This window comes from Rhododendron vialii, chromosome 13a (genome assembly GCF_030253575.1).
Source record: "Rhododendron vialii isolate Sample 1 chromosome 13a, ASM3025357v1".
NCBI lineage: Eukaryota > Viridiplantae > Streptophyta > Magnoliopsida > Ericales > Ericaceae > Rhododendron > Rhododendron vialii.
The window spans coordinates 5,327,319-5,350,404 of NC_080569.1; the positions used below are offsets into that span (position 1 = coordinate 5,327,319).

At 39.7% G+C, this 23,086-nt stretch overlaps 2 protein-coding genes across 2 annotated transcripts; both read right to left on the bottom strand.

The window, feature by feature from the left end:
- Positions 1 to 7,210: 7,210 nt before the first annotated feature.
- Positions 7,211 to 9,620, bottom strand: LOC131313809 (uncharacterized). The gene is made up of 6 exons (XM_058342317.1): positions 9,389 to 9,620; positions 8,728 to 8,828; positions 8,504 to 8,599; positions 8,173 to 8,462; positions 8,013 to 8,055; positions 7,211 to 7,879 (listed from the first exon to the last, which is right to left on the bottom strand). Exons 1-6 carry the CDS (start codon positions 9,618 to 9,620, stop codon positions 7,313 to 7,315), a joined length of 1,329 nt encoding a protein of 442 aa, XP_058198300.1. The 3' UTR covers positions 7,211 to 7,312.
- Positions 9,621 to 18,173: 8,553 nt separating this feature from the next.
- On the bottom strand, positions 18,174 to 21,743 carry LOC131312681 (uncharacterized). Its single transcript, XM_058340604.1, has 2 exons — positions 19,824 to 21,743; positions 18,174 to 19,355 (listed from the first exon to the last, which is right to left on the bottom strand). Exons 1-2 carry the CDS (start codon positions 20,651 to 20,653, stop codon positions 18,407 to 18,409), a joined length of 1,779 nt encoding a protein of 592 aa, XP_058196587.1. The 5' UTR covers positions 20,654 to 21,743; the 3' UTR covers positions 18,174 to 18,406.
- Between the last annotated feature and the right edge of the window lie 1,343 nt (positions 21,744 to 23,086).

Sequence of the window (23,086 nt, forward strand, 5' to 3'; positions counted from 1 at the left end):
CACTCGAAGACGAGTTTTTCTTGCATCTGTTAATGTAGGCACTGTAGTCAAAAGAATTGACAAGATGTGTTACCTAAAGAACAATGCTACTCACACAACAATTTATACAATCTCTCATATATATGTGGGGTCCACACATAATAGTGTGTGTGGAGCCCACATCTGTGTGAGAAATTGTGTTTTGTGTTGTATTTGGATTGTTGTGTGAGTATCATTTTTGTTACCTAAATTAGATCAACATTCTTTTTATGGGCCTGTAATTGAAATTATACCCCAAGATCTCAAACTCGAGTCATAATAAACGCCCCAGTTCAGTTGGTCAAGATTTTTGCATCTCACTGGGAGGTCAGGAGTTTGAGTCTCCCCGCCTGCGTGTAGGTGTTCTTCTCCTAAAGGGCTTTTGTTTATTTCTTTTTTTCTATCATATAATGTGCTTATTTCTTGAAAAAGTGCGTGCAAGAGTAAGAGGAAGGGGAGTGCAAAAGATATTTATCAACTCAAAAGTCACTCTCTCTCTATTTTATTTAAAACTTAACTAAATCTCCTGTGATGAGTTTTTCTTGCATGTTAATGTTGGCGCCCTAGTCAAACGATATTGACAAAATTGTGTTACTTAAAAGAGATTAAACTTGTAACAAAGGACTTGTAGTTCTTTGCATTTCTCTTTGGGAAGGCATGGGTTTTTGCTAAATAATCCCAACTGAGAAAAAGGAGAAAAAACTCAAACCATGGTACTTTTATTGACCAATGAATGTCTCTGCATGAACAAACTTCACAATCTCAAAATACTCTCAGTGCAGCGAAGTGTGTTCAAATAATCTCATACTCAATAATACCCTTGTCCTTCTTTGCCTCGGATCCACTGGCTGCTGCGTTGCTGTTTTTCTTGAATCGAATTAAGTAGTGATTCCCGTCTGAAGGCTGGTGGTGCTCAACTTTGGAAAAGATGATCTCATCCTCAGCTTGCAAATGATGTTCTCTTAACAAACTTACCCCAGTCGCCACCAATCAAACAACGTTGTGAATATCGTTTGAATTTCATCTCCCAAGTCTTGTTTTGATGGTCAAGAACGTTAAGAGTCGTCTCGTTTTCGGGTGGCTTTAGAGTAGGGAAATGCTGTTTTGAGACGTCGACAGGAAGATAGAGATAACTGCACGAGGCATCAGACGTAGTCAAGCGCTTGCGAAAGGAAGTGTTTCCTGGATTGTGACTAGCAGCAGTTTCATTCCCCTCGTAGATACTGCCTATGAAATCATCGTCTGACAGAATTATGGGGCTCTTTCCGCTATTAGTACCACTGCCCTTGAGTCTTTCTCTTCCAGAAGCCATACTGTTTGCAACACCAACTGTTTGACAGGCTCTCTTCAACATAGTATTCTCATACCCCCATTGAGCATCAATCCTCAACTGAAGATATTTGCAAACAATTGTCAGATAACGCCAACGAAAACCAGCTTCTACGGAAGATATTTCGATAGGGATTATTTATAAAAAGTTGAAGTTACAGAACAAGTTGACAAGATGAGATCTCTTTTCTCACCTCTGGTTGGTTTTGGAGTCTTCTTTGGTTCTCCATTTGCATGCTAATCGCATCACGGAAATGAATGTTAAAGCAAGAATATCAGAACTCAAAGAGACACTTAAGAAACAAAAAGACAGAACAAGAAAAAATTCTATATATAAAAGAATCTTTCCTCTCATACCTCCATATTTTACGCGAATCAATGAGGTAGTGCTTGTTATGATCAGGACAGGAAGGTATGTAGAATCTAATCAAGTCCAAATCTTCTGAGTTTTGAGCAGCAAAAAAGTCTTTCCATCCAGTTATAACACACTGGGTACTAGAATCTCGAGGGATTTGGAGTTTCATATGCCAATCGGTGTCGCGACTGTCCGTCAGCAGTAGGTTGACCTCATTTTCGGTTCCCGAATTGGCCAAGAAATGCATTTTGGCAGTTCCGGAAGTAACGGTTAGTGTGTTGTTCTCGATATTGCTGGGACATAATTGCTCTTCAAAGGGAAAAGTTGCCCTCACGAATTCATCCCTCATGTCGCAAGCTGAAGGTATATCATCCCCCTTGTTATTATCCCTGTAAGATGATATTTGTCTACAGAATGTGAGAAAATAAGCCTGTAATAATTCTATCTCATCGTAGCACAGGGAAGGCTAAATTGCATCTTTGCCTACATACCACTAGCAAGAATTTTATGAACATTCTTGATCAGGAATGAACTCCACAGACTTGAAGCATCTCTGTTGCTCAGTTTTATTAGAAAAAAGTCTATATTCTTGAAATGCCTGTCTGTTTTACACGAAAAAAAGACAGAATATCCATCTGATTCAACGGTGTCCCTTCAAATAGAATTTTTTTTTTCCTCTCGAAGTTCGGTTGGGATGATGGAATTCAAGCATGTCATCTTATGTTAAAAACCATTTATTTGGAAAACATCCGGTTGCAGTCATCCGGTCCAATGACGCTGCTTATTGAATGGGATGTCATCGAGGGTCTTCGGTAAATGGAAATCGCCAATTAAAGTCAATTTGATCAAAATCAGATATCGAAGAACAGAGCAAGAACAGAGCAGTGTGCGCCTTATGTGGATTGAAATCATATGATTTGGGTTTTCGGAAAACAAGGCTGATGATTGTGGTACTTAGTTTGTTTATCCACATACACACAGTCACATGGGGTCTCTCTCTCTCTCTCTCACACACGCACACGCACACGCAAAATAAACAAAGAAAGAACTCAAGATATGCAATTCTTGAAAGAAGAAAAAATCTAATGAAGTAGGAGTATCAGTTTTAAAGAGAAGAAAAGGCAAAGTTTTTTTTTCACCTGGAGTTCGATTCTGACGAGGGAAAGAATTCAACGAGTCGTGGCTCCATTGGTGGACCCACATCGAATTCTTCCCTAAGGGGCTGGAACTCTGTATTGGAGGCAGCAACCTCTGATGGGTTCTAGGAGATTTGATTTTGTTTTTCTTTTCCCGAAGAAGAACGCCAAATGTCGAATGCGTGCGAAGCAACATTGTCTTCGTTCTCTTCTTCTTCTTCTTCGGAATCTGAGTTCTTCGTCAAGTTCCCTTCTTTTTCGATTGGACCAGGGTCGTTGTCTCTGCATTTAGGCATTTTCTTGATTGTTTCTTGAGTATTGAGAGAAGTGAGTACTTCGCTGGCTCTCTGAGAGAGAGAGAGAGAGAGAGAGAGAGAGAGAGAGAGAGAGAGAGAATTGGGAAGTGAGTGTTTTGTTATATATAGTTGACGGTTGGACCTGTATCTTTCTTAGCAGTTATGTTTGTTATATATATGTATGTTCTTATGTATATAATCCTTTCAAAAACAGGAAAATGAAATATATCTATTTTTCTTTTTTATCGAAACGAGGAAAATTGGGTTGAGATTAACCCCTGAGAGGTCGGAATTTTTCCAGGAGTAATCTTCCCTCTCATAATCTCATTTAATCAGAATTGTGCGCGACCAGAAAATGTTTTTGGTCGTCAGTGGATAAATAAAAGCTACAAATAGATTTCTGTGACCATAATTCTAATATCACAATTCACATCTACGTACACACCTATAAACACACACCGTGGGTGGGTGTGGTGCTAGCAAAGTTATTTCGTAAAACATGAATCCACTTGATGATAAACATGAATTGTAGTGGTCTGGATAACGGGTCAGCAAATGTCCACAAGAGACCAAAGGGGTCGTCGTGATGGTGTTGCATGTGGAGGTCTGATAGTCGTGGCGTTGAAGTTGTGGCGATTGGTGTTGGTGGTAATGGTTCAATGAAGGCATGGTGGTAGCAGAGTGGAAGTGTGGTAGCAGAGGTGGTGAAGTGATGGTGTAGGTGGTGAAGTGGTAGTGGTGGAGAGATTGTGTTACAATGACAGTATTGGTAATGGAAGGTGGTAGTACTTCCATGATTTTTGTAGTGGTTTACTTACTACCTATTTTTCATAAATAAAACACTATTATTTTTATGGTTGGATTACACCATCGTTTAGTGCTTTGAAAATCCTATTTATCGATATATAATAGGTTATTATCCGATTTAAAATGAGGAAGAGGCGAGCGTTTTACCTAAATTATTTATTTTCTGACATACTGAGGGTAAATTGGTCATACCTTGTGATGTACAAATAATTTTAAATCCAAACTACTTGGGTAATAAAGCAGACTCAACAAGTTTTTTAACGGTTCAAACCGTGCGAATATCGGATCCAGGAGTGTCCGGAACAAACCCCGCAAAATTTGACCAATTGTGGACTTCTAATCCGCTTCAGACGCAATTCCATGCGCCTCAGGCGCACTTCATTGCACCCCAGACGCATTCTCAAAATTTCAAAACCAACCAAAATTTGCGGTCTTGCCATGGACACTACCGAACTCCAATTTGCACGTGGTTTGAACCATTGGAAAGCTTGTCTACCCTACTTTCTAACCAATTTATTTTGGCTCCAAAATTATTTATAAATCAAATTATATGATGATTTTACCCTCAATGGGTCGAAAAACAAATTATTATGTAAAGATTCTTGAATCACACTAACTTTAAACCGGATCAAAACAAACTTTATATCGATATATAGAGTATTCAAATTAGTAAAATATGATGGGACCGAACCATAACAATAATAGCTATAGGTTTATGAAAAGTTGTTCGAAAGTAAACCAATTCAAGGATCGTTAGAGTCAATAAGGCTAAAACATGTTTTTGCGCCCTCCCACTCATTCCAAGTTCCTTTCGGTACTCGTACTCTTAGTTCTAAGGTATTCGTTCATTTCTTAAGATTTTTAGAGAGTTCATAGGACGTTTGACAGTTCATCAAAGCACACAAAAACTACTTAATCCTCGGGATTTGCCCAAGACGTATGCCTAAGACAAGGATGATATATACCTTTATGAAGCCAAATTTTGGTGTCCACACCACCAACAATATCCCTTGATTACTATGACCACCAGCACCACCATAACCGCTTAACCCCACCGGTACTGTCGCTAGTAGCTCGACTGTAATCACCTCTCCACTGCACCTTCATTACCACCCCCATCATTTCACATACTATCACCTCAACCACCTCGCCAGCATTCCACCACCATCCATCGTTATTTCACCAACACGCACACCAGAAAATGATTTGGGGTCACTGCTGAGGTTGTTTCTCTGATGAGAATGATCTGGATATCAGGTATTAGCTCGTTACATAGTAAATTACCGAAGTATCAATGTTTTGGTTTGTCAAAGCTGCTATGGGGACTTTGGCCTGGCATCATGGTGGATAGAGCTGAGACACTAAACATGTATAATAGATGTTTCGCAGAGTTTGGAATCAATAGATCAATGGGTTTCGTCAGGAAGGGCGTTTTTAAAGTAGCTGTATTTCTGTTGCATGCTTTCTCGTTTGTTGGATTGTTGAGGTTGGCCTCGCATCTTTCTCGAAAAAACAGCAGCTTGACATTCCTAACTCCTAAGAGTTCCTGTATTATGATCAGGCAATGAACTATTTTTCTGCAGCTCTTCAAACAATGGGGACTGTGCTGTTTTTGTATTTTATTGCTTAATACAGAATTCCACCTCATGTGGATGTCTGATAGTCGTCGCGTTGAACTTGTGGTGTTGGTCATAGTTGTTATATGAAGGTGGAGGTGGTACGGTTTAGTGGCGGTGCCAATGGTGATAGCAAAGTGGAAGTGTGGTAGTAGAGGTTGTGAAGTGATGGTGTTGGTGGTGAAGTGATAGTGGTGGAGGGTTTGTGTTACGATGACAACGTTGGTAGTACGTACTCCGATGATCTTTGTAGTGGTTTACTTACTATCCATTTTTTATAAATAAAACTTTATTATTTTTATGGTTGGATTACATCATCTTTTAGTGCTTTGAAAATCCTATTTATCTATATATAATAAGTCTTTATCCGATTTAAAATGAAGAAAATGCGAGCGTTATACCTAAATTATTTATTTTTTGATATACTGAGGGTAAATTGGTCATACTTTTTGATGTACAAATACTTTTAAATCCAAATTACTTGGGTAATAAAGTAGACTCAACAAGCTTTTTAACGGTTCAAACCTTGCAAAATTCGGAGTCCGGAACAAACCCGCAAAATTTGACCAATTATGGACTTCTAATGCGCCCCAGACGCAATTCCATGCGCCTCAGACGCACTTCATTTAGGGATGGCAACAGGGCGGATCGGAGGCGGATATTGCAATATCCGAATCCAAACCCTCCACCCACCCTCCGAATCCGCCCCGAACTCCGAACGGATTACATTTTTGTCCTCCATCCCCGCTCCGAATGGGGAACGGATATCCGAATCCGAATTTGGAAAAAAAAAAAAAAGATTGGATTATTGGAACTCAATAAAAAAAACTCACAGATTGAAAAAATAAAAACCAAATAAAGCTTACATGGGGAGGGAGTCTCGCTGCCGCGTTCCTAAGGGGAGATTGCCGCATCTCTCCGTTGCCAGAGGGGTTTTTTAGAGAGAGAGAAGGGGGAGAAGTCATGTGCAAGGAGGGTTGTGTGAAGTGAAGTCGATTGAGTAGGAGACTGATTATTGACTAACCCTAAAAATAAGATGTATTTATATAGTCGGATATTCAGAGGTGGATCGGATATCGGATTCGGGGTGGATCGGATATCGGATTCGGAGCGGATCGGATCGGAGGCAGACTTACCTCCGAATCCGATCCGATCTCCGAATCTTTTTTGAAAAACAAAACGAATCTGCCCCAATATTCGAAAAATCTCCAAAAAATTCGATCCGTTCGGGACGGATAACGGATCGGCCGAGATGGCCATCCCTAACTTCATTGCGCCCCAGACGCATTCTTGAAATTTCAAAATGGACAAAAATTTGCGGTCTTGCCACAAACACTCCCGAACTCCAATTTGCACGTAGTTTGAACAATTTGAAAGCTTGTCTACCCTACTTTCTAGCCAATTTATTTTGGCTCCAAAGTTATTTATATATCAAACTATATGGCAATTTTACCCTCAATAGGTCGAAAAACAAGTTATTATGGGAAAATTATTCTTGAATCACACTAACTTTAAACCAGATCAAAAGGATCCATATCTACCAGTCGCATGAGTCATGACCACTAGATGCTTAGAAGAAAATACTTGAACTTTCTTTTCTTCCCACATCAAGAATCTAAATGGTAAGTTGGAACTATTGATTTTGTACCATCCTTTCCTCCCAAATACTGATTATCTCATAAAAGACTTGTTCCACTTCAATTTCGTCAACTAAAATCCGGTAACAGAAATGGGAGACCCCTTGTCCTTCTTTGCCTAAGATCCACTGGCCGCTGCGTTGCTGTTTTTCTTGAATCGAATTAAGTAGTGCTTCCCATCTGAAGCCTGGTGGTGCTCAACTTTGGAAAAGATGATCTCATCCTTAGCTTCCAAACGATGTCTTCTAACAAACTCTCCCCAGTTGCCACCAATCAAACAACGTTTTGGATATCGTTTGAATGTCATCACCCAAGTCTTGTTTTGATGGTCAAGAACGTTAAGAATCGTCTCCTCCTCGTAACCCTTTTCGGGTGGCTTTGGACTTGGGAAATGCTGTTCTGAAACTTCGCCAGGAACATAGAGAGAACCGCACCGAACATCAGACCTAGTCAAGTGCTTGCGAAAGGAAGAGTTTCCTGGACTGTGACCAGCAGCAGTTTCATTCCCCTCGTAGCTATTGCCTATGAAATCATCGTCTGAGCGAGTTATGGGGCTCTTTCTGCTATTAGTACCTCTGCCCTTATGGCCTTCTCTTTCAGAAGCCATATTGTTTGGAACACCAAGTGTTTGACAGGCTCTCTTCAACATAGTATTCATATACCCCCCTTGAGCATCAATCCTCAACTGAAGATATTTGCAAACAATATCAGATAACGCCAACGAAAACCAGCTACTACGGAAGATATTTCGATAGGGATTATTTATAGAAAGTTGAATTTACGGAACAATTTGACAAGATGAGATCTCTTTTGCTCACCTCTGGTTGGTTTTGCAGTCTTCTCTGCTTCTCCATTTGCATGCTAATCGCATCACGGAAATGAATGTTAAAGCAAGAACATCAGAACTCAAAGAAACACTTAAGAGAACAAAAAGACAGGACAAGAAAAAATTCTACAGAAGAATCTTACGTCTCATACCTCCGTATTTTAAGTGAGTCAATGAGGTAGTGCTTGTTATGATCAGGACAGGAAGGTATGTAGAAGCTAATCAAGCCCAAATCTTCTGAGTTTTGAGCAGAAAAAAAGTCTTTCCATCCAGTTATAACCCACTCTGTACTAGAATCTTGAGGGATTAGGAGTTTCATATGCCAATCGGTGAAGCGACTGTCGGTCAGTAGTAGGTTGACCTCATTTTCGGTTCCCGAATTGGCCAAGAAATGCTTTTTGGCAGTTCCAGAGTAACGGTGAGCGTGTTGTTCTCGATATTGCTGGGACATAATTGCTCTTCAAAGAGAAAAGTTGCCCTCACAAATTCATCCCTTATGTCGCGAGCTGAAGGTATATCATCCCCCTTGTTATTATCCCTATAAGATGATATTTGTCCACAGAATGCGAGAAAATAAGCCTGTAATAATTCTATCTCATTGTAGCACAGGGATGGCTAAATTGCATCTTGATCAGGAACGCGAAAAGACCATAAGAGGGGCAGACAAATCAAAGCCTTGTGGTTTGTGTAAACTACATTCAACTAACCCACAAGTTCTTGTCTCTGTATAACTGAAGAATGAACTTCACAGACTTGGAGCATCTCTGTTGCTCAGTTTTATTAGAAAAAATCTCTATTCTTGAAATGCCTGTTTGTTATACACGAAAAAAAGACAGAATATCCATCTGATTCAATGGTGTCCCTTCAAATAGAAATTTTTTTTTCTCGAAGTTCGGTTGGGATGATAGAATTCAAGCACGTTGTCTTATGTTAAAAACCATTTATTTGGAATACATCCGCTCACAGTCATCCGGTCCAATGGCGCTGCTTATTGAACGGGATGTCATCGAGGGTCTTCGGTAAATGGGAATCCCCAATTAAAAGGCAATTTGACCAAAACTAGATATCAAAGAACAGCGCAAGAACAGAGCAGTGTGCGCCTTATGTGGATTGAAATCATATGATTCTCGGAAAACAAGGCCGATGATTGTGATACATTGTTTACTGAGAAAATGAAAGAAAGCTAGATGAATACACACACATATACGAAAGAAAGAAAGAAAGAACGAACTCAAGATATGCAATTCTTGAAAGAAGAATTCTAATGAAGTATCAGTTTTAAGGAGAAGAAAAGGGAAACTTTTTTCCCCTGGAGTTTGATTCTGATGAGGGAAAGAATTCAATGAGTCGTGGCCCCCGATGGTGGACCAACTTCTAATTCTTCTCTAAAGGGCTGGAACTCTGTATTGGGGGCAGCAACCTCTGATGGGTTCGAAGAGATTTGATTTTGTTCTTCTTTTCCCGGAGAAGAACGCCAAATGTTGAACGCGAGCAAAGCGACATTGTCTTCGTTCTCTTCTTCTTCTTCGAAATCTGAGTTCTTCATCAAGTTCCCTTCTTTCTCGATTGGACCAGTGTCGTTGTCTCTGCCTTTAAGCATTTTCTTGATTGTTTCTTGAGTATTGAGAAAAGTGAGTACTTCGCTGGCTGAGAGAGAGAGAGAGAGAGAGAGAGAGAGAGAGAGAGAGAGAGAGAGAGAGAGAGAGAGTTAGTTGGGAAGTGGCCGTTTTGTTATATATAGTTGACGGTTGGACCTGTAGCTTTCTCAGCAGTTATGTTTGTTGAGTCAGTTTTTTTTTTTTTTTGAATCCACTTGATGCTAAACATGAATTGTAGTGGTCTGGATAACGGGTCAGCAAATGTCCATATGAGACCAAAGGGGTCGTCGTGATGGTGTTGCATGTCGAGGTTTGATAGTCGTAGCGTTGAAGTTGTGGTGCTGGTGGTAGTGGTTAAATGAAGACAGAGGTGGTAGGGTTTAGGGGCGGTGCCAATGGTTGTAGCAGAGTGGAAGTGTGGTGGTAAAGGTGGTGAAGTGATGGTGTAGGTGGTGAAGTGGTAGTGGTGTAGGGGTTGTGTTACGATGACAGTGTTAGTAGTGGAAAGTGGTAGTGCTCCGATGATCTTTGTAGTGGTTTACTTACTACCCATTTTTCATAGATAAAACTTTATTATGTTTATGGTTGGATTACACCATCTTTTAGTGCTTTGAAAGTCCTATTTATCGATATATAATAAGTCTTTACGTGATTTAAAATGAGTAAGATGCGAGCGTTTAACCTAAATTATTTATTTTTTGATATACTGAGGGTAAATTGGTCATACCTTTTGATATACAAATAATTTTAAATCCAAACTACTTGGGTAATAAAGTAAACTCAACAAGCTTTTTAACGGTTCAAACCTGGCAAAAATCGGAGTTCGGAAGTTTCCGGAACAAACCCACAAAATTTGACCAATTGTGGACTTCTAAAATGCGCCCCAGACGCAATTCCATGCGCCTCAGACGCACTTCATTGCGCCCCAGACGCATTCTTGAAATTTCAAAACTGACCAAAAATTTGCGGTCTTGCTACGGACACTCGCGAACTCCAATTTATACGTAGTTTGAACCGTTGTAAAGCTTGTCTACCTACTTTCTAACCAATTTATTTTGGCTCCAAAGTTATTTATAAATCAAATTATATGGCAATTTTACCCTCAATAGGTTGAAAAACAAATTATTATGGGAAAATTCTTGAATCACACTAACTTTATACCGGATCAAAACCTACTTTATATCGATGAAGAGAGTATTCAAATTAATAAAATATGGTGGGACCGAACCATAAAAATTATAAATATTGGTTTATGAAAAGTTAGTCGAAAGTAGACCAATTCAAGGATCGTCGGAGCCACTAAGGCTAAAACATGTTTTTGCGCCCTTCATTTCTTAAGATTTCTAGAGAGTTCATAGGACGTTTGACACTTCATCAAAGCACACAAAAACTAATTAATCATCGGGACTCGTCAAAGTCGTACGCCTAGGACAAGGCTTATACATTTACGAAGCCAAATTTTGGTGTCCACATGCACCACCAACAATATAACTTGACTACTATGAATACCAAACCACCAGCACCACCATAACTGCTTAACTCCACCAGTACTATCGCCACTAGCTCGACTATAATCACCTCACCACTGCACCTTCACCACCACCCCCATCATTTCAAATACTATCACCACAACCACCTCGCCAGCATTCCACCACCATCCATCGTTATTTCACCACCACGCGCACCAGAAAATGGTTTGGGGTCACTGCTGAGGAGGTTTCTCCGATGTGAATGATCTGGATATCATGTATTAGCTCGTTACATAGTAAATTACCGAAGTATCAATGTTTTGGTCTGTGAAAGCTGCTATGGGGACTTTGGCCTAGCATCATGGTAGGTAGAGCTGAGACACTAAACATGTATAATAGATGTTTCGCAGAGTTTGGAATCAATAGATCAATGGGTTTCGTCAGGAAGGGCGTTTTTAACGTAGCTGTATTTCTGTTGCATGCTTTCTCGTTTGTTGGATTGTTGAAGTTGGCCTCGCATCTTTCTCAAAAAAACAGCAGCTTGACATTCCTAAGAGTTCCTGCATGTATTATGATCAGGCAATGAACTATTTTTCTGCAGCTCTTCAAACAATGGGGACTGTGCTGTTTTTGTATTTTATTGCTTAATACAGAATTCCACCTCATGTGGAGGTCTGATAGTTGTGGTGTTGAAGTTGTGGTGTTGGTGATAGTTGTTATATGAAGGCAGAGGTGGTACGGTTTAGTGGCGGTGCCAATGGTGGTAGCAAAGTGGAAGTGTGGTAGTAGAGGTGGTGAAGTGAAAGTGGTGGAGGGTTTGTGTTACGATGACCATGTTGGTAGTACTCCGATTATCTTTGTAGTGGTTTACTTAATATCATTTTTTATAAATAAAACTTTATTATTTTTATGGTTGGATTACACCATCTTTTAGTGCTTTGAAAATCCTATTTATCGATACATAATAAGTCTTTATCAGATTTAAAATGAGGAAAATGCGAGCGTTTTACCTAAATTATTTATTTTCTGATATATTGAGGGTAAATTGGTCATACTTTTTGATGTACAAATACTTTTAAATCCAAACTACTTGGGTAATAAAGTAGACTCAACAAGCTTTTTAACGGTTCAAACTTTGTAAAAATCGGAGTCCGGAACAAACCCGCAAAATTTGACCAATTATTGGCTTCTAATGCGCCCCAGACGCAATTCCATGCGCCTCAGGCTCACTTCATTGCGCCCCAGACGCATTCTTGAAATTTCAAAACCGACCAAATTTGCGGTCTTGCTACGGACACTCCCGAACTCCAATTTGCATGTAGTTTGAACCGTTGGAAAGCCTGTCTACCCTACTTTCTAAACAATTTATTTTGGCTTCAAAGTTATTTAAAAATCAAACTATATGGCAATTTTACGCTCAATAGGTCGAAAAATAAATTATTATGGGAAAATTCTTGAATCACACTAACTTGAAACCGGATTAAAACCTACTTTATATTGATAAAGAGAGTATTCAAATTAATAAAATATGGTGGGACCGAACCATAACAATAATAGCTATTGGTTTATGAAAAGTTGGTTGAAAGTAGACCAATACAAGAATTGTCGGAGCCACTAAGACTAAAACATGTTTTTGCGCCCTCCCACTCATTCTAAGTTCCTTTCGGTACTCGTATTCTTAATTCTAAGGTATTCGTTCATTTCTTAAGATTTCTAGAGAGTTCATAGGACGTTTGACACTTCATCAAAGTACACAAAAACTACTTAATCATCGGGATTTGCCCATGCCACAAACAATATCACTTGACTACTAGTACTATGACTACCAAACCACCAGCACCACCATAACCGCTTAACCCCACTGGAAGTGTTGCCACTAGGTCGACTGTAATCACCTCACCACTGCAACTTCACCACCCCCCCATCATTTCACATACTATCACCACAACCACCTCGCCAGCATTCCACCACCATCCATCGTTATTTCACTACCACGCACACCAGAAAATGGTTTAGGGTCACTACTGGGGTTGTTTCTCCAATGTGAATGATCTGGATATCTTGTATGAGCTCTTTTCAGACTAAATATACCAAAGTATCAAGGTTTCGGTTTGTCAAAGTTGCTTTCTCGTTTGTTGGATTGTTGAGTTGGCCTCATATCTTTCTCGAAAAACAGCAGCTTGACCTTCCTAAGTGTTCCTGTTTTATGATCGGGCAATGAACTATTTTCTGCAGCTCTTCAAACAATGGGGACTGTGCTGTTTTTGTATTTTATCACTTAATATAGAATTCCACCTCAAAGAGAGGGAAGTTTTCTTTTCATTAAAAAAAATGAAAAAGCTTCTCTTTGGTAGCGGGAATAGGGAAGAAAGGATCTTTTCGTAGATAGAGACTTAAACCTTTGCGGGGTGTCTTTTATTTCTGCAAAAGTTGAAACTACCAAATTCAATTAAAGGATCTGATTACAACAAGAACAGTCACCATGCATAACAAGAAGATGTGGTGAGAAGGAGGTTCACAAGAAAAACCTATCGTTAGTTTTGACATCAACGGGCTCACAGAATTTTTGACATCAAGGACTGAAATCGTATTGTTAGTTTGGCTCATGGATTTGCTGGAAGAGAAATGGCGCAAAGCGAAAACTGAGAATGAAGGAGAGATTAAATCCAGTCAGCGTGACTACTCACTGATATTATCATCCAAACAGGTGCAAAATTGATGGTACTGAAACTCTCTAGGATGTCAACTCTAGGTGTTCATATAACATTTCGGTGTCGATTTCAAATTCACGGATGTGCTTCATGTATATACAGCGTTTGCAATCGCATGATCTATGAATGGGCAAAGCTAATGTTTGTAAATTGCCTTCTACAAGAAGTAAATACATCGAGCCCTTATTGCAGCCCATGCTACCGAATCAGCTATGTACTCTCTTTTTGGAGTTAGCTTTCGATTCATTTCAGGAATTTTTTGATGACTACCTTTTCCTGTTTTTCCTTGATCAATAATCACCATGGACTGCCACACTCTCATGCCCTAAAACAACAATAATATCCACACCCACCAGATTTCTTCTTACCCCTTTTGCGACTGCTGTCACTGTCACTCCTTTGTCTTGAATTATCGTCTTGTTGTTTCTCTCCTCCTCGATTATGATCCTCTCCAATGCCTTCAATTCTTGAACCTCTTGTGCTATCATAGGCTTCTGCAGTAGTAACCGATTGATAAGTCAGATTATAACTCCCACCGGCCTCTTCTATCTCCTTAGCATGTTGAATAAGAAAGTGTCGTGAGTCCAAAGGCAGGACGGGTTTGTAGAAGCTAATCAAATCCCCAGTTTCCACCTTGTACTCCTTCACAAATCCCTCCCAACCACTTTCGAGAAAGTAGGTTCCGAAAAAGCACCGGATTTTGCAGCACCACTCCATGTTTTTAGCATCAGTAAAATAAAGTCTCTCCAGCTCATGAGTTTCAGCAGGAATCCCAACTGCTGGGAAATGGTGTCTCACTTGTTCCTCAGAAAGACTTAGCCGCGGCCTGTCACATCCAACTTCAGATAGGGTCAATTGTTTCTGGAAAAGAAAATTTTCCTGCTTGAACTCCAAACTCTCCTCTGCAATTCTCCTAAATACAGGTTCAATCAGGAAACAATCATCTTCTGCCCGGGGGAAAGGTTTGTGGAAGCGAATCACATCTTTAGCTCTCAAGTTGTTCTGCTCGGCAAACGTCTGCCAGTCCTCCATCAGAAAGACACATTCTTCCCGATCATACTTGATTTTCGTGGACCACCACCAATTGCAAGTATCGGTAGTTAGCTTAATTACCGTCTCTTCTTGTCCTTTACTATCTATTTTTGGAAGAAACCTTTGAAAATAGTCCAATGCTATTTCTACTGGAATTGAGAGCCTCCCCTGGTAATCAACTTCGCTAGGCGTCAACCGCATCTGAAAGAGTAATTTCCTCAACTTGAACTGGAAAACTTTGGTTGGTTTCGGTGTGGTTAGCAATAAAGTTCCACTGCTATCACCAAATCTCTTGAGATGTTCAATAAGGAAGTGTCGCGAGGTTAAAGGCTGGACTCGCTGGAAAGGCGGTCGGTAGAACCTTATCACATCCCCGGCTTCCACGTTGTGCTCCTTCACGTATTCCCCCCAGTCAATCATGTAGGTTCCTGACGCATGGTACGTGATTTTCATGCACCACTCCCTGTTTTGAGCGTCAGTAAAGTACAGCCTCTCCACATGACGAGGAGTCTCCCCGGAATGAGTGGGGATCCTAACTACGCGAAAATGCCTTCTTACTATTTCTTCATCAAGGATCATCGATCCGAAATTGAGATTGTATTCGCTCACTAGCCACTGGAACTCAAACTTTTCTCTCATGAATGTAGCAGGAAAATTCTCGCCAACACCTTCGTCTTGATCCCTCAATCTGACATGTTTTTCAATCAGGTAATGGTTGTTTTGTGAGCCATTACCACCACCGGTAGCGCCAAAAGGTCTGTAGAAGCGAATCACATCCTTAGTTTTTAAATCATTGGACAAGGCAAAACTTAGCCACCACTCGCTGTCAATCAGGAACGCGCATTCCTCTCGAATGTACCTCATTGTCATGGGCCAAATGCGGCCTTGGGTGTCGGAAATAGTTATCTTCTTCTCCCAAGTATTTGGACCGTGTTTGGGTGGTGGTGGGGGAAAATCATTGTCCATGGTTATCTCCACGGGAATGAAGAGCCTGGCCTGTCCAATGTCGTCAGGTGTCAACCGCAGCTCGAAGAGGAAAATTTTCCTAGTGAAGGAAGGAACAGTGGTTGGTTTGGCAAGCAACAGATCGTGGGTTGTCGGCATATAAAATAAAGGGCTATCTGGTTTATCAGTAGAATCATCCTCTGTTCCTTTTAGCTTCTCCATGCCACCCCTCATAGTTGAGTCTCTGCAAATTTAAATGGGGGAACAAAACCATTGAAAAGTTCAGTCTGATCATGGCAATTGGCACAAAAGATACATCTTATCTGTCAATTAGTTATATGTAGTTATGCACACACACACGCAAATTCTGCAGGTGTCCGGGCAGCTTATGCACACCTTGACTGATCCAAGGAGACCAAGAAAAGCAAGCAAACTCTGCAGGTTATCTTTCAAGATTTACTCAAAGAATGTAGAAATATGGACAACATAAATTGGCCTCCTCCATGGTATGGCTAGAAATTATCCCCTCAATCAGTAATGGGCTTTGTTGAGTTCATTCATCAACAATGGATCATGTAATTTCAGAATATAGTAGAACAGAAACCCACAACGTGTTGGACACACTTGGGACACGCGAGCGTGTGGAAGCCAACTTCGGTTCATCTTCCTTGCATGCAAGCAAACATGCTAGTATAGACTATAGAGAGACATGCGTAATACTCTCTCCGTCCCACAAAGAATGCCCATTTTCACCACTTTCCATTGTCTAAATATTTTTATGTAAAATATGTTTTTCGATCTTAAGAACTTTGTTTAATAAACTAAGTGAGATAACAAGATACGTATTGCATGCAAAAAAAATAAAATATATAAGAAAGGTTAGATAGTTGTATGAAACATGTGAACGGTGAAGAACTGACATTTTTCATGGGACGGAGAGAGTAATAAGATAGAAAAAGATGAGATTCAACAAGTTCACGAAATTTCCAAACCCAAGAATGAGTCAAAAATCGCCCTCTTCTTCTCCAGTGAATAACAACAATTCGCATCAAATCACCGCATCCGAACATGAATCAAACCAAATCCTCAGAGAAAAACTAACAAAAAGAACAGATCAGTCAATGAAGCATTATAGGGGGTAGAGAGTTGAAGCAATGACCTGCTGATGAACAGAGTAAACATATAGAGGTTGACCTTGAATTTTTTTTTTCTTTCTTCTGAAATCAGGTGGACCTCAAAGGGTTCAGAGTCAAAATCTTTATATAATCTTTTTGGAGTATTGATAGGACCATAAATGTTTTCCCTACTATATAGTGCATAATAGGAAACTTATTTAAGGAAAGAATCAAATAAAATCCCACAAGTATAGTAACGTTATTAATTAAATCACATCCCATTTTTAGGAAACAATATCCTAAACTCTAGTTTCCAAAGTTAGTTTCAATCAAGTTCATGGTTTTTCTCTTGCACTCAAGTTGATTGCTTTTGTTTGCTTTCTTCCTCTGCTCCGTCTTCTTCTCCGGGACTACATTTTTGTTTCGGAAAACCCCAAGAACCTTAATATCTCTTTTTGCTTTTCTTTTGATAACTGTGTGTCGGAGCCAGCTTATCCCACACCCTCAACTAATTAATCCTAAGATTCCAATCCCACTGTCCAAAAAAAGACCTTTCTCCTGGAATTCCGAAATATTGGATATCGTTGTATCCAACGGGCAAGATTTTGCTTCGGAAACCCTAAACTCCATTATTTCTTCTCGCAGTTAGCTAGATTCATACAACTTCCGTTTTTGGTAGTTAGGATCATAGATCGGCGATTTTACTGCAAAAAGGGAAAAAATGATTCATATATAAGCATCAGGAGAATACACCGTGTCATTAGATTACCTTTCTGATTTGACAAAATTCTGCATCATTTTTACTTGATTTTTCACTACAATATTATTAGTAACTCCCATCTGCTATTCCCATCCCAATTCCAAGTTCCAAATGTAAGTATATGATTTCTTCTACGTTCTAATAGCTTTGCTTTGGAATAGATGGGAAAAAAAAGAAAAGAAAATGTCCACATGTGCAACATAAGATATGTCACTTATGCTTTAATCATTAATCAATAAGACCAAAAGTTGGTTAATTGTAGCTTCAATGGAGAAAGGTACGAGTCCATTGCTTCTGGGCAGTTGTCTATAAAAGCCAAAAGTTGTTCTTGGCTTCTTGCTTAGTTGGCCTCTTGATAAGTCTCTGAATCAAGCATATTTGTAACTTGTACAAACAAAATGACAATAATAAATTGAAGCTGAGTATGACAAGGCAACCATAATCCATTGAGCAACAAAAAAAGAGTCATTGAGCTCTCGGATGATGACTATTGTGCATGTAGGGACTATGGTCTGAGCAAAAGCTCATACTATAACGAGCGCCTGTTGATTAATCTGATGAGTATATTTCTATCCTCTGCAACATGATCGATTCAACCTTTGATCAAAAAGATTTATGTAGTAGTCCATCAATCTAAAGTAATATGTACTAGGAAGTAAACCAACAATGCCACCTTGCCTAAGGGTAAAAAATGAGACCGCGACTGAGTCATGAATCATGATCAAAGCTTAGTAAAATATAACATCTCCAACTTGCTCACATTGGCTTTGGCTTTGAAATGTCCACGCCAAAGATCATAACCTTTGAACCGCTTGTTTCAGTGATTGGCTTTGAATTGCTATTTCCAGCAACACTGATACCCTTGTCCTCGTCGTTGCTTCCTCCATTATTTCTATCATCATCGTCTTTTCTTGCTGTAGCTGATTGAGTCCTGTCAGCTCTGGAAGTGGCCTTTTCTGCTTTCTCAAATCGAATAAAGTACCGCTTACTATCAGGCAGCTGTTGGGGGTCAACTCTGGAAAACATAACTGCATCATTGGCTTTCAAATTATGTTTTGTAAGAAACATTCCCCAGCTGCCGGTAATTATAAACTGATCAAATTTGGTTCTTCGGTATTTCATCGTCCAAGACTGGTTTTGTGCATCAAAACAATCGATCAGCACACTGACTTCCAGAGGAGGGAAAACTTTTTCTGCAGCTTCTTTAGAAATAAGGAGCATACTACTAGCGTCACTAGGATCTAACTTTTTCAGAAAGGTATAGCTTCCCTTTGTCCAATCAATAAGGTAATTTGTGTCATGCAAATGGTTGACGGGCTTGTAGAAGCCAATGAGATCCGGATCTCCATTTGGACCAAAGAACTGTCTCCATCCAGTTATTACCAACTGAGCGCCAGGCTGTGGAGGGATAGAGATTTTCAGAGTGTATTTGTTAAGATCTTTGTCAGAAAATTCTAGCTCGATTTCCTGACAAGTTCCTGTACTATGATCAAACAGGAAATGCTTTTTTGCAGTTCTCCAAGGAATGATGAGGGTGCCATTTATGTAATTTCTAGGAGACAATGCCACCTCAAATAGAAAATTACTGTCCTCAAATTCATCCATAATCTTCCCAGTTTTGATTGACTCAGAATGATGAACCTCCTTGTAACTAGCACCTGCTGTGCTTTGTACCAGCTCATTGTTGTTACTCTCAAACAATTTTCTGCAAATACCAAATGACCAACATTCAACAATTTGTCATGGAAAATGCAAGATACACACCTTTTTTTTTTTTTTTTTGGTTGATCAGCAACAAAGATAAAATGATAACTCAAATAGATAAAGCAAGAGAAAGTCCCTAAATAGAGTACAAAAGAATTTTATCTCATAACGGGACCAAGCACTTCCCAAACTTAACAGTTGGAATCAGAAATGACTATACACCTTTGCCGAAATACAAGACGCAAGTTTATGTATACCAGGATCTTTCTATACCATATCATGATTCACATACCACCTGCTGATTAATCTGATGTCTATATATCTATCGTTAGCAAGATGTTAGATTTCAACCTTTGGACAAAACGATTTATGTAGTAGTCCATCAATCAAAAGTAGTAGTACTAGACAACCACTGTGTTATGAATTATGATCAAGGCTTACTGAAACAAAACATTTTCAACTTGCTTACATTGGCTTTGGCTTTGAAATGTCCTGGCCAAAGATCATAACATTTGAACCTCTTGTTTCAGAGACTGGCTTTGAATTTGACTGGTTATTTCCCGCAACACTGATACTCTTGTTCTCCTTGTTGCGATCACCTTCATCTTTTCTTGATGTAGCTGATTGAGTCGCATCTGTCCCGGAAGTGGCCTCTTTTGTTTTCTCAAATCGAATCAAGTACCGGTTATTATTAGGCTGCTGGGGGTAAACTCTGGAAAACACAACCACGTCATCGGCTTCCAAATTGTGATCTACAATAAACTTTCTCCAGTTGCTGGTGATTTTAAACCTACCTTGACAGTTTTTGTAGCTCATCGACAAAGACCAGTTTTGGGCATCAGAACAATCCAGACTGATTTCCCAACCGTTTTCCAGAGGAGGGAAAAGTTTTTCTGCGACTTCTTTAGGAATACTGAGCACCGTATGAGTACGTTCCAACTTTTTCAGAAAGACACAGCTTCCCTTTGTGCAATCAATAAGGTAATGCTTGTCATGCAAAGGGTCTACAGGTTTGTAGAAGCCAACTAAATCTGGATCTCCTTTTGGACCAAAGATCTGTCTCCATCCAGTTATCACCAACTTAGCCCCAGGCTGCGGAGGGGTAGAGAGTTTCATAGTGTATTTGTTATTGTGCTTGTCAGAAAATTCTACTTCGATTTCCTGACAAGTTCCTGTCGTATGATCCAACAAGAAATGTTTTTTTGCAGTTCTCCAAGGAATGGTGAGCAGACCATTTACGAAATTGCTAGGAGACAATGCCACCTCAAACATAAAGTTTTCATCGTCAAATCCAGCCATAATACTCCCAGTTTTGATCGACTCAGTGGGAGATGGATGATGACCCTCTTTGTAACTACCACCTGCTCTGCTTTGTACCAGCTCATTGTTGTCACTCTTGGACGATTTTCTGCAAATAACCAATGATAAACATGCAACAATCTGTCATGGCAAATGGAAGATATAAACCTTATTTATTTATTGATCAGGAACAAAGATAAAATGATTACTGAAGATAAACAAGAGAGTCCCTAAAGAGAGAACAAAAGAAAAACAAAAGAAATTCTATCCCATAACTGGACCAAGCACGGATGGACTATTTACTGTTGGAATCAGGGAAGACGATACACCTTAGCTGAAATGCGAAACTCAAGTTTCTGTATCGAGATATTTCTATCAGCATCACGATCTTTCTATACAGCTTCTGAGCATCACAAGCACCCGTTCTCGTGGTTGTGCTTTCATGTATACGAACTCGAAAAACTAACTCAGCCACTTGTTATTAACTCTTTATTATGCTTAGTCGGTCAAAAATGGTGCAACTGAAATTTACAAAGATGGCTTGCCCCTTATATGTTTGTATAGTTATAGAAAAGCTATTTACTGCACCAGAGACCAAGAAAAGGCATGTTTTTCGAACTGCTAGTCAGCTTTAGGTAGTAATTTTCGAGCAATCTTTATATAAGTCCTACAGAATTCAATCCGTAGTCTAAAGGATTTAGATTTCTATTTTCATTTGATTGTTGAACAATAACGAGGGAAGATAAATTTTTTTTTTCATCTTCTTAAAGTTGGATCCCCGTTACCCTTTTGGAGCGGGGATGGAGGGCAAGAACAATTCCTCAATGTGGATAGGGTCGGGGATGGAGATGGGAGATCGGTTGAGTAATCAAGGACCGCCCAGTTGCCATCCCCATTTCATATGTTTGTATGCCATTTCCGTATGACATTTCAGTTGGCTAAGTATCTTCGGTTGCGAATTTAAATTTCAGAAGCATGAGCTTACACACAAGAATCGATCAGTTGGATTACAAAAGAATCCTAACCATTATAATGAAATTTGCAGTGGAAACGTAAAATGCATTTACAAGTATTGTGAAGGATAATAAGACTACATACAATGTTCTAAAAATCTCTACACCCTAGTCGGGCGGTCGGCCACCTTAGAGCTTTGAGGCCTAGTAATCAATAAATAGTAATTAGTAATCGGCGATTAATCGGCACATAGCAATTAGTTGGACTATACAAAAATTGGCGCCGACGATTAATCTCCGATTAGTTCCGATTTTTAGAACACTGACTACATAACGTGTTTGAGGCCTGGACTAGACAAAAACATCGCACGATAAGCTAGCTGTAACGTTATTCGGTGTTCAATCTATCAGATGCAGTAAAATATACATGGAAAACAGAAACAGATGGCAAAACTGATGATCAAGATAATAAAGAAATTAAGAATCTTGAAACAATACTTACCCCCCGGAGAATAATCTTGAGCTGACAAAAGGGATCAACCAGAAATGGAATTAGTCGCATGAAGCAGAAGACTATCTAGGGTTTCAGATTAGCAGAGAGGAGCACGATAGTGCAACTATAGTCTCTCTCTCTCTCTCTCTCTCTCTCTCTCTCTCTGTGTCTGTGTGGAAAGTGGGCTCCCTTCCCACCATTAAATTCACATCAAACGACGGCATTTGGTCTAATATTGGGGAGCTTGGGAAATCCTCTGTTTGGTTGCAGAGGGAAACGAAATAATTTTTTTCCAACTATAACGCAAAAACAGAGTAGCAGTACGAAAAAGCAAAAACAGAGTAGAAGATTGAAAATGTGATTACTACCCATGTTGTTTTTGCTTCTTCAATGGCGAACCAGTTTCTATTCCTTTCTCGCCATCTGGTTTCTTCATTGTTCCCTTTCCTTTGTCGCTTTGACTGGAGTCAGCGACTCTACTTTCTGCCATTTTCTTGATCTTTCCTGTATGCTTCTTGTAATCGGCCATTTTCTTGATCTTTCTTGAATACTCTCAGAGACTGAGAGTCTGAGAGAGAGAGAGAGAGAGAGAGAGAGAGGGTGGGAAGTGGTTAGTTATTTTATATAGACAGTTGCAAGGTTATAGCTTCTGGGCAGTTTTCTGTTGGCTTCAGTGATGTAACTGTATATGTAATCGGATTACACACATGGTAAGGCAGTATAAATGCTGGGTTAGGTCTTCAGTTAGACCGAAGTGAGCAGTGTTTGATTAAGGCCCGGTAGAGGAGCTGTTACGAATTAAGTACTCATTCCCCGTTAATCAAATCTCTTGCATGATTTAATAGACGATTCTCTTGCTTAAGGAGACAACCTTAGTTTAATCATACTGAGCTTTGCTCCGGCTTTAATGGGGCACCCCGCAAGTGAACGATGGGATTGGGTCCTCAAGTTCAGTCAACGTGCGTGAGCCGACACTCGAGTTATAAA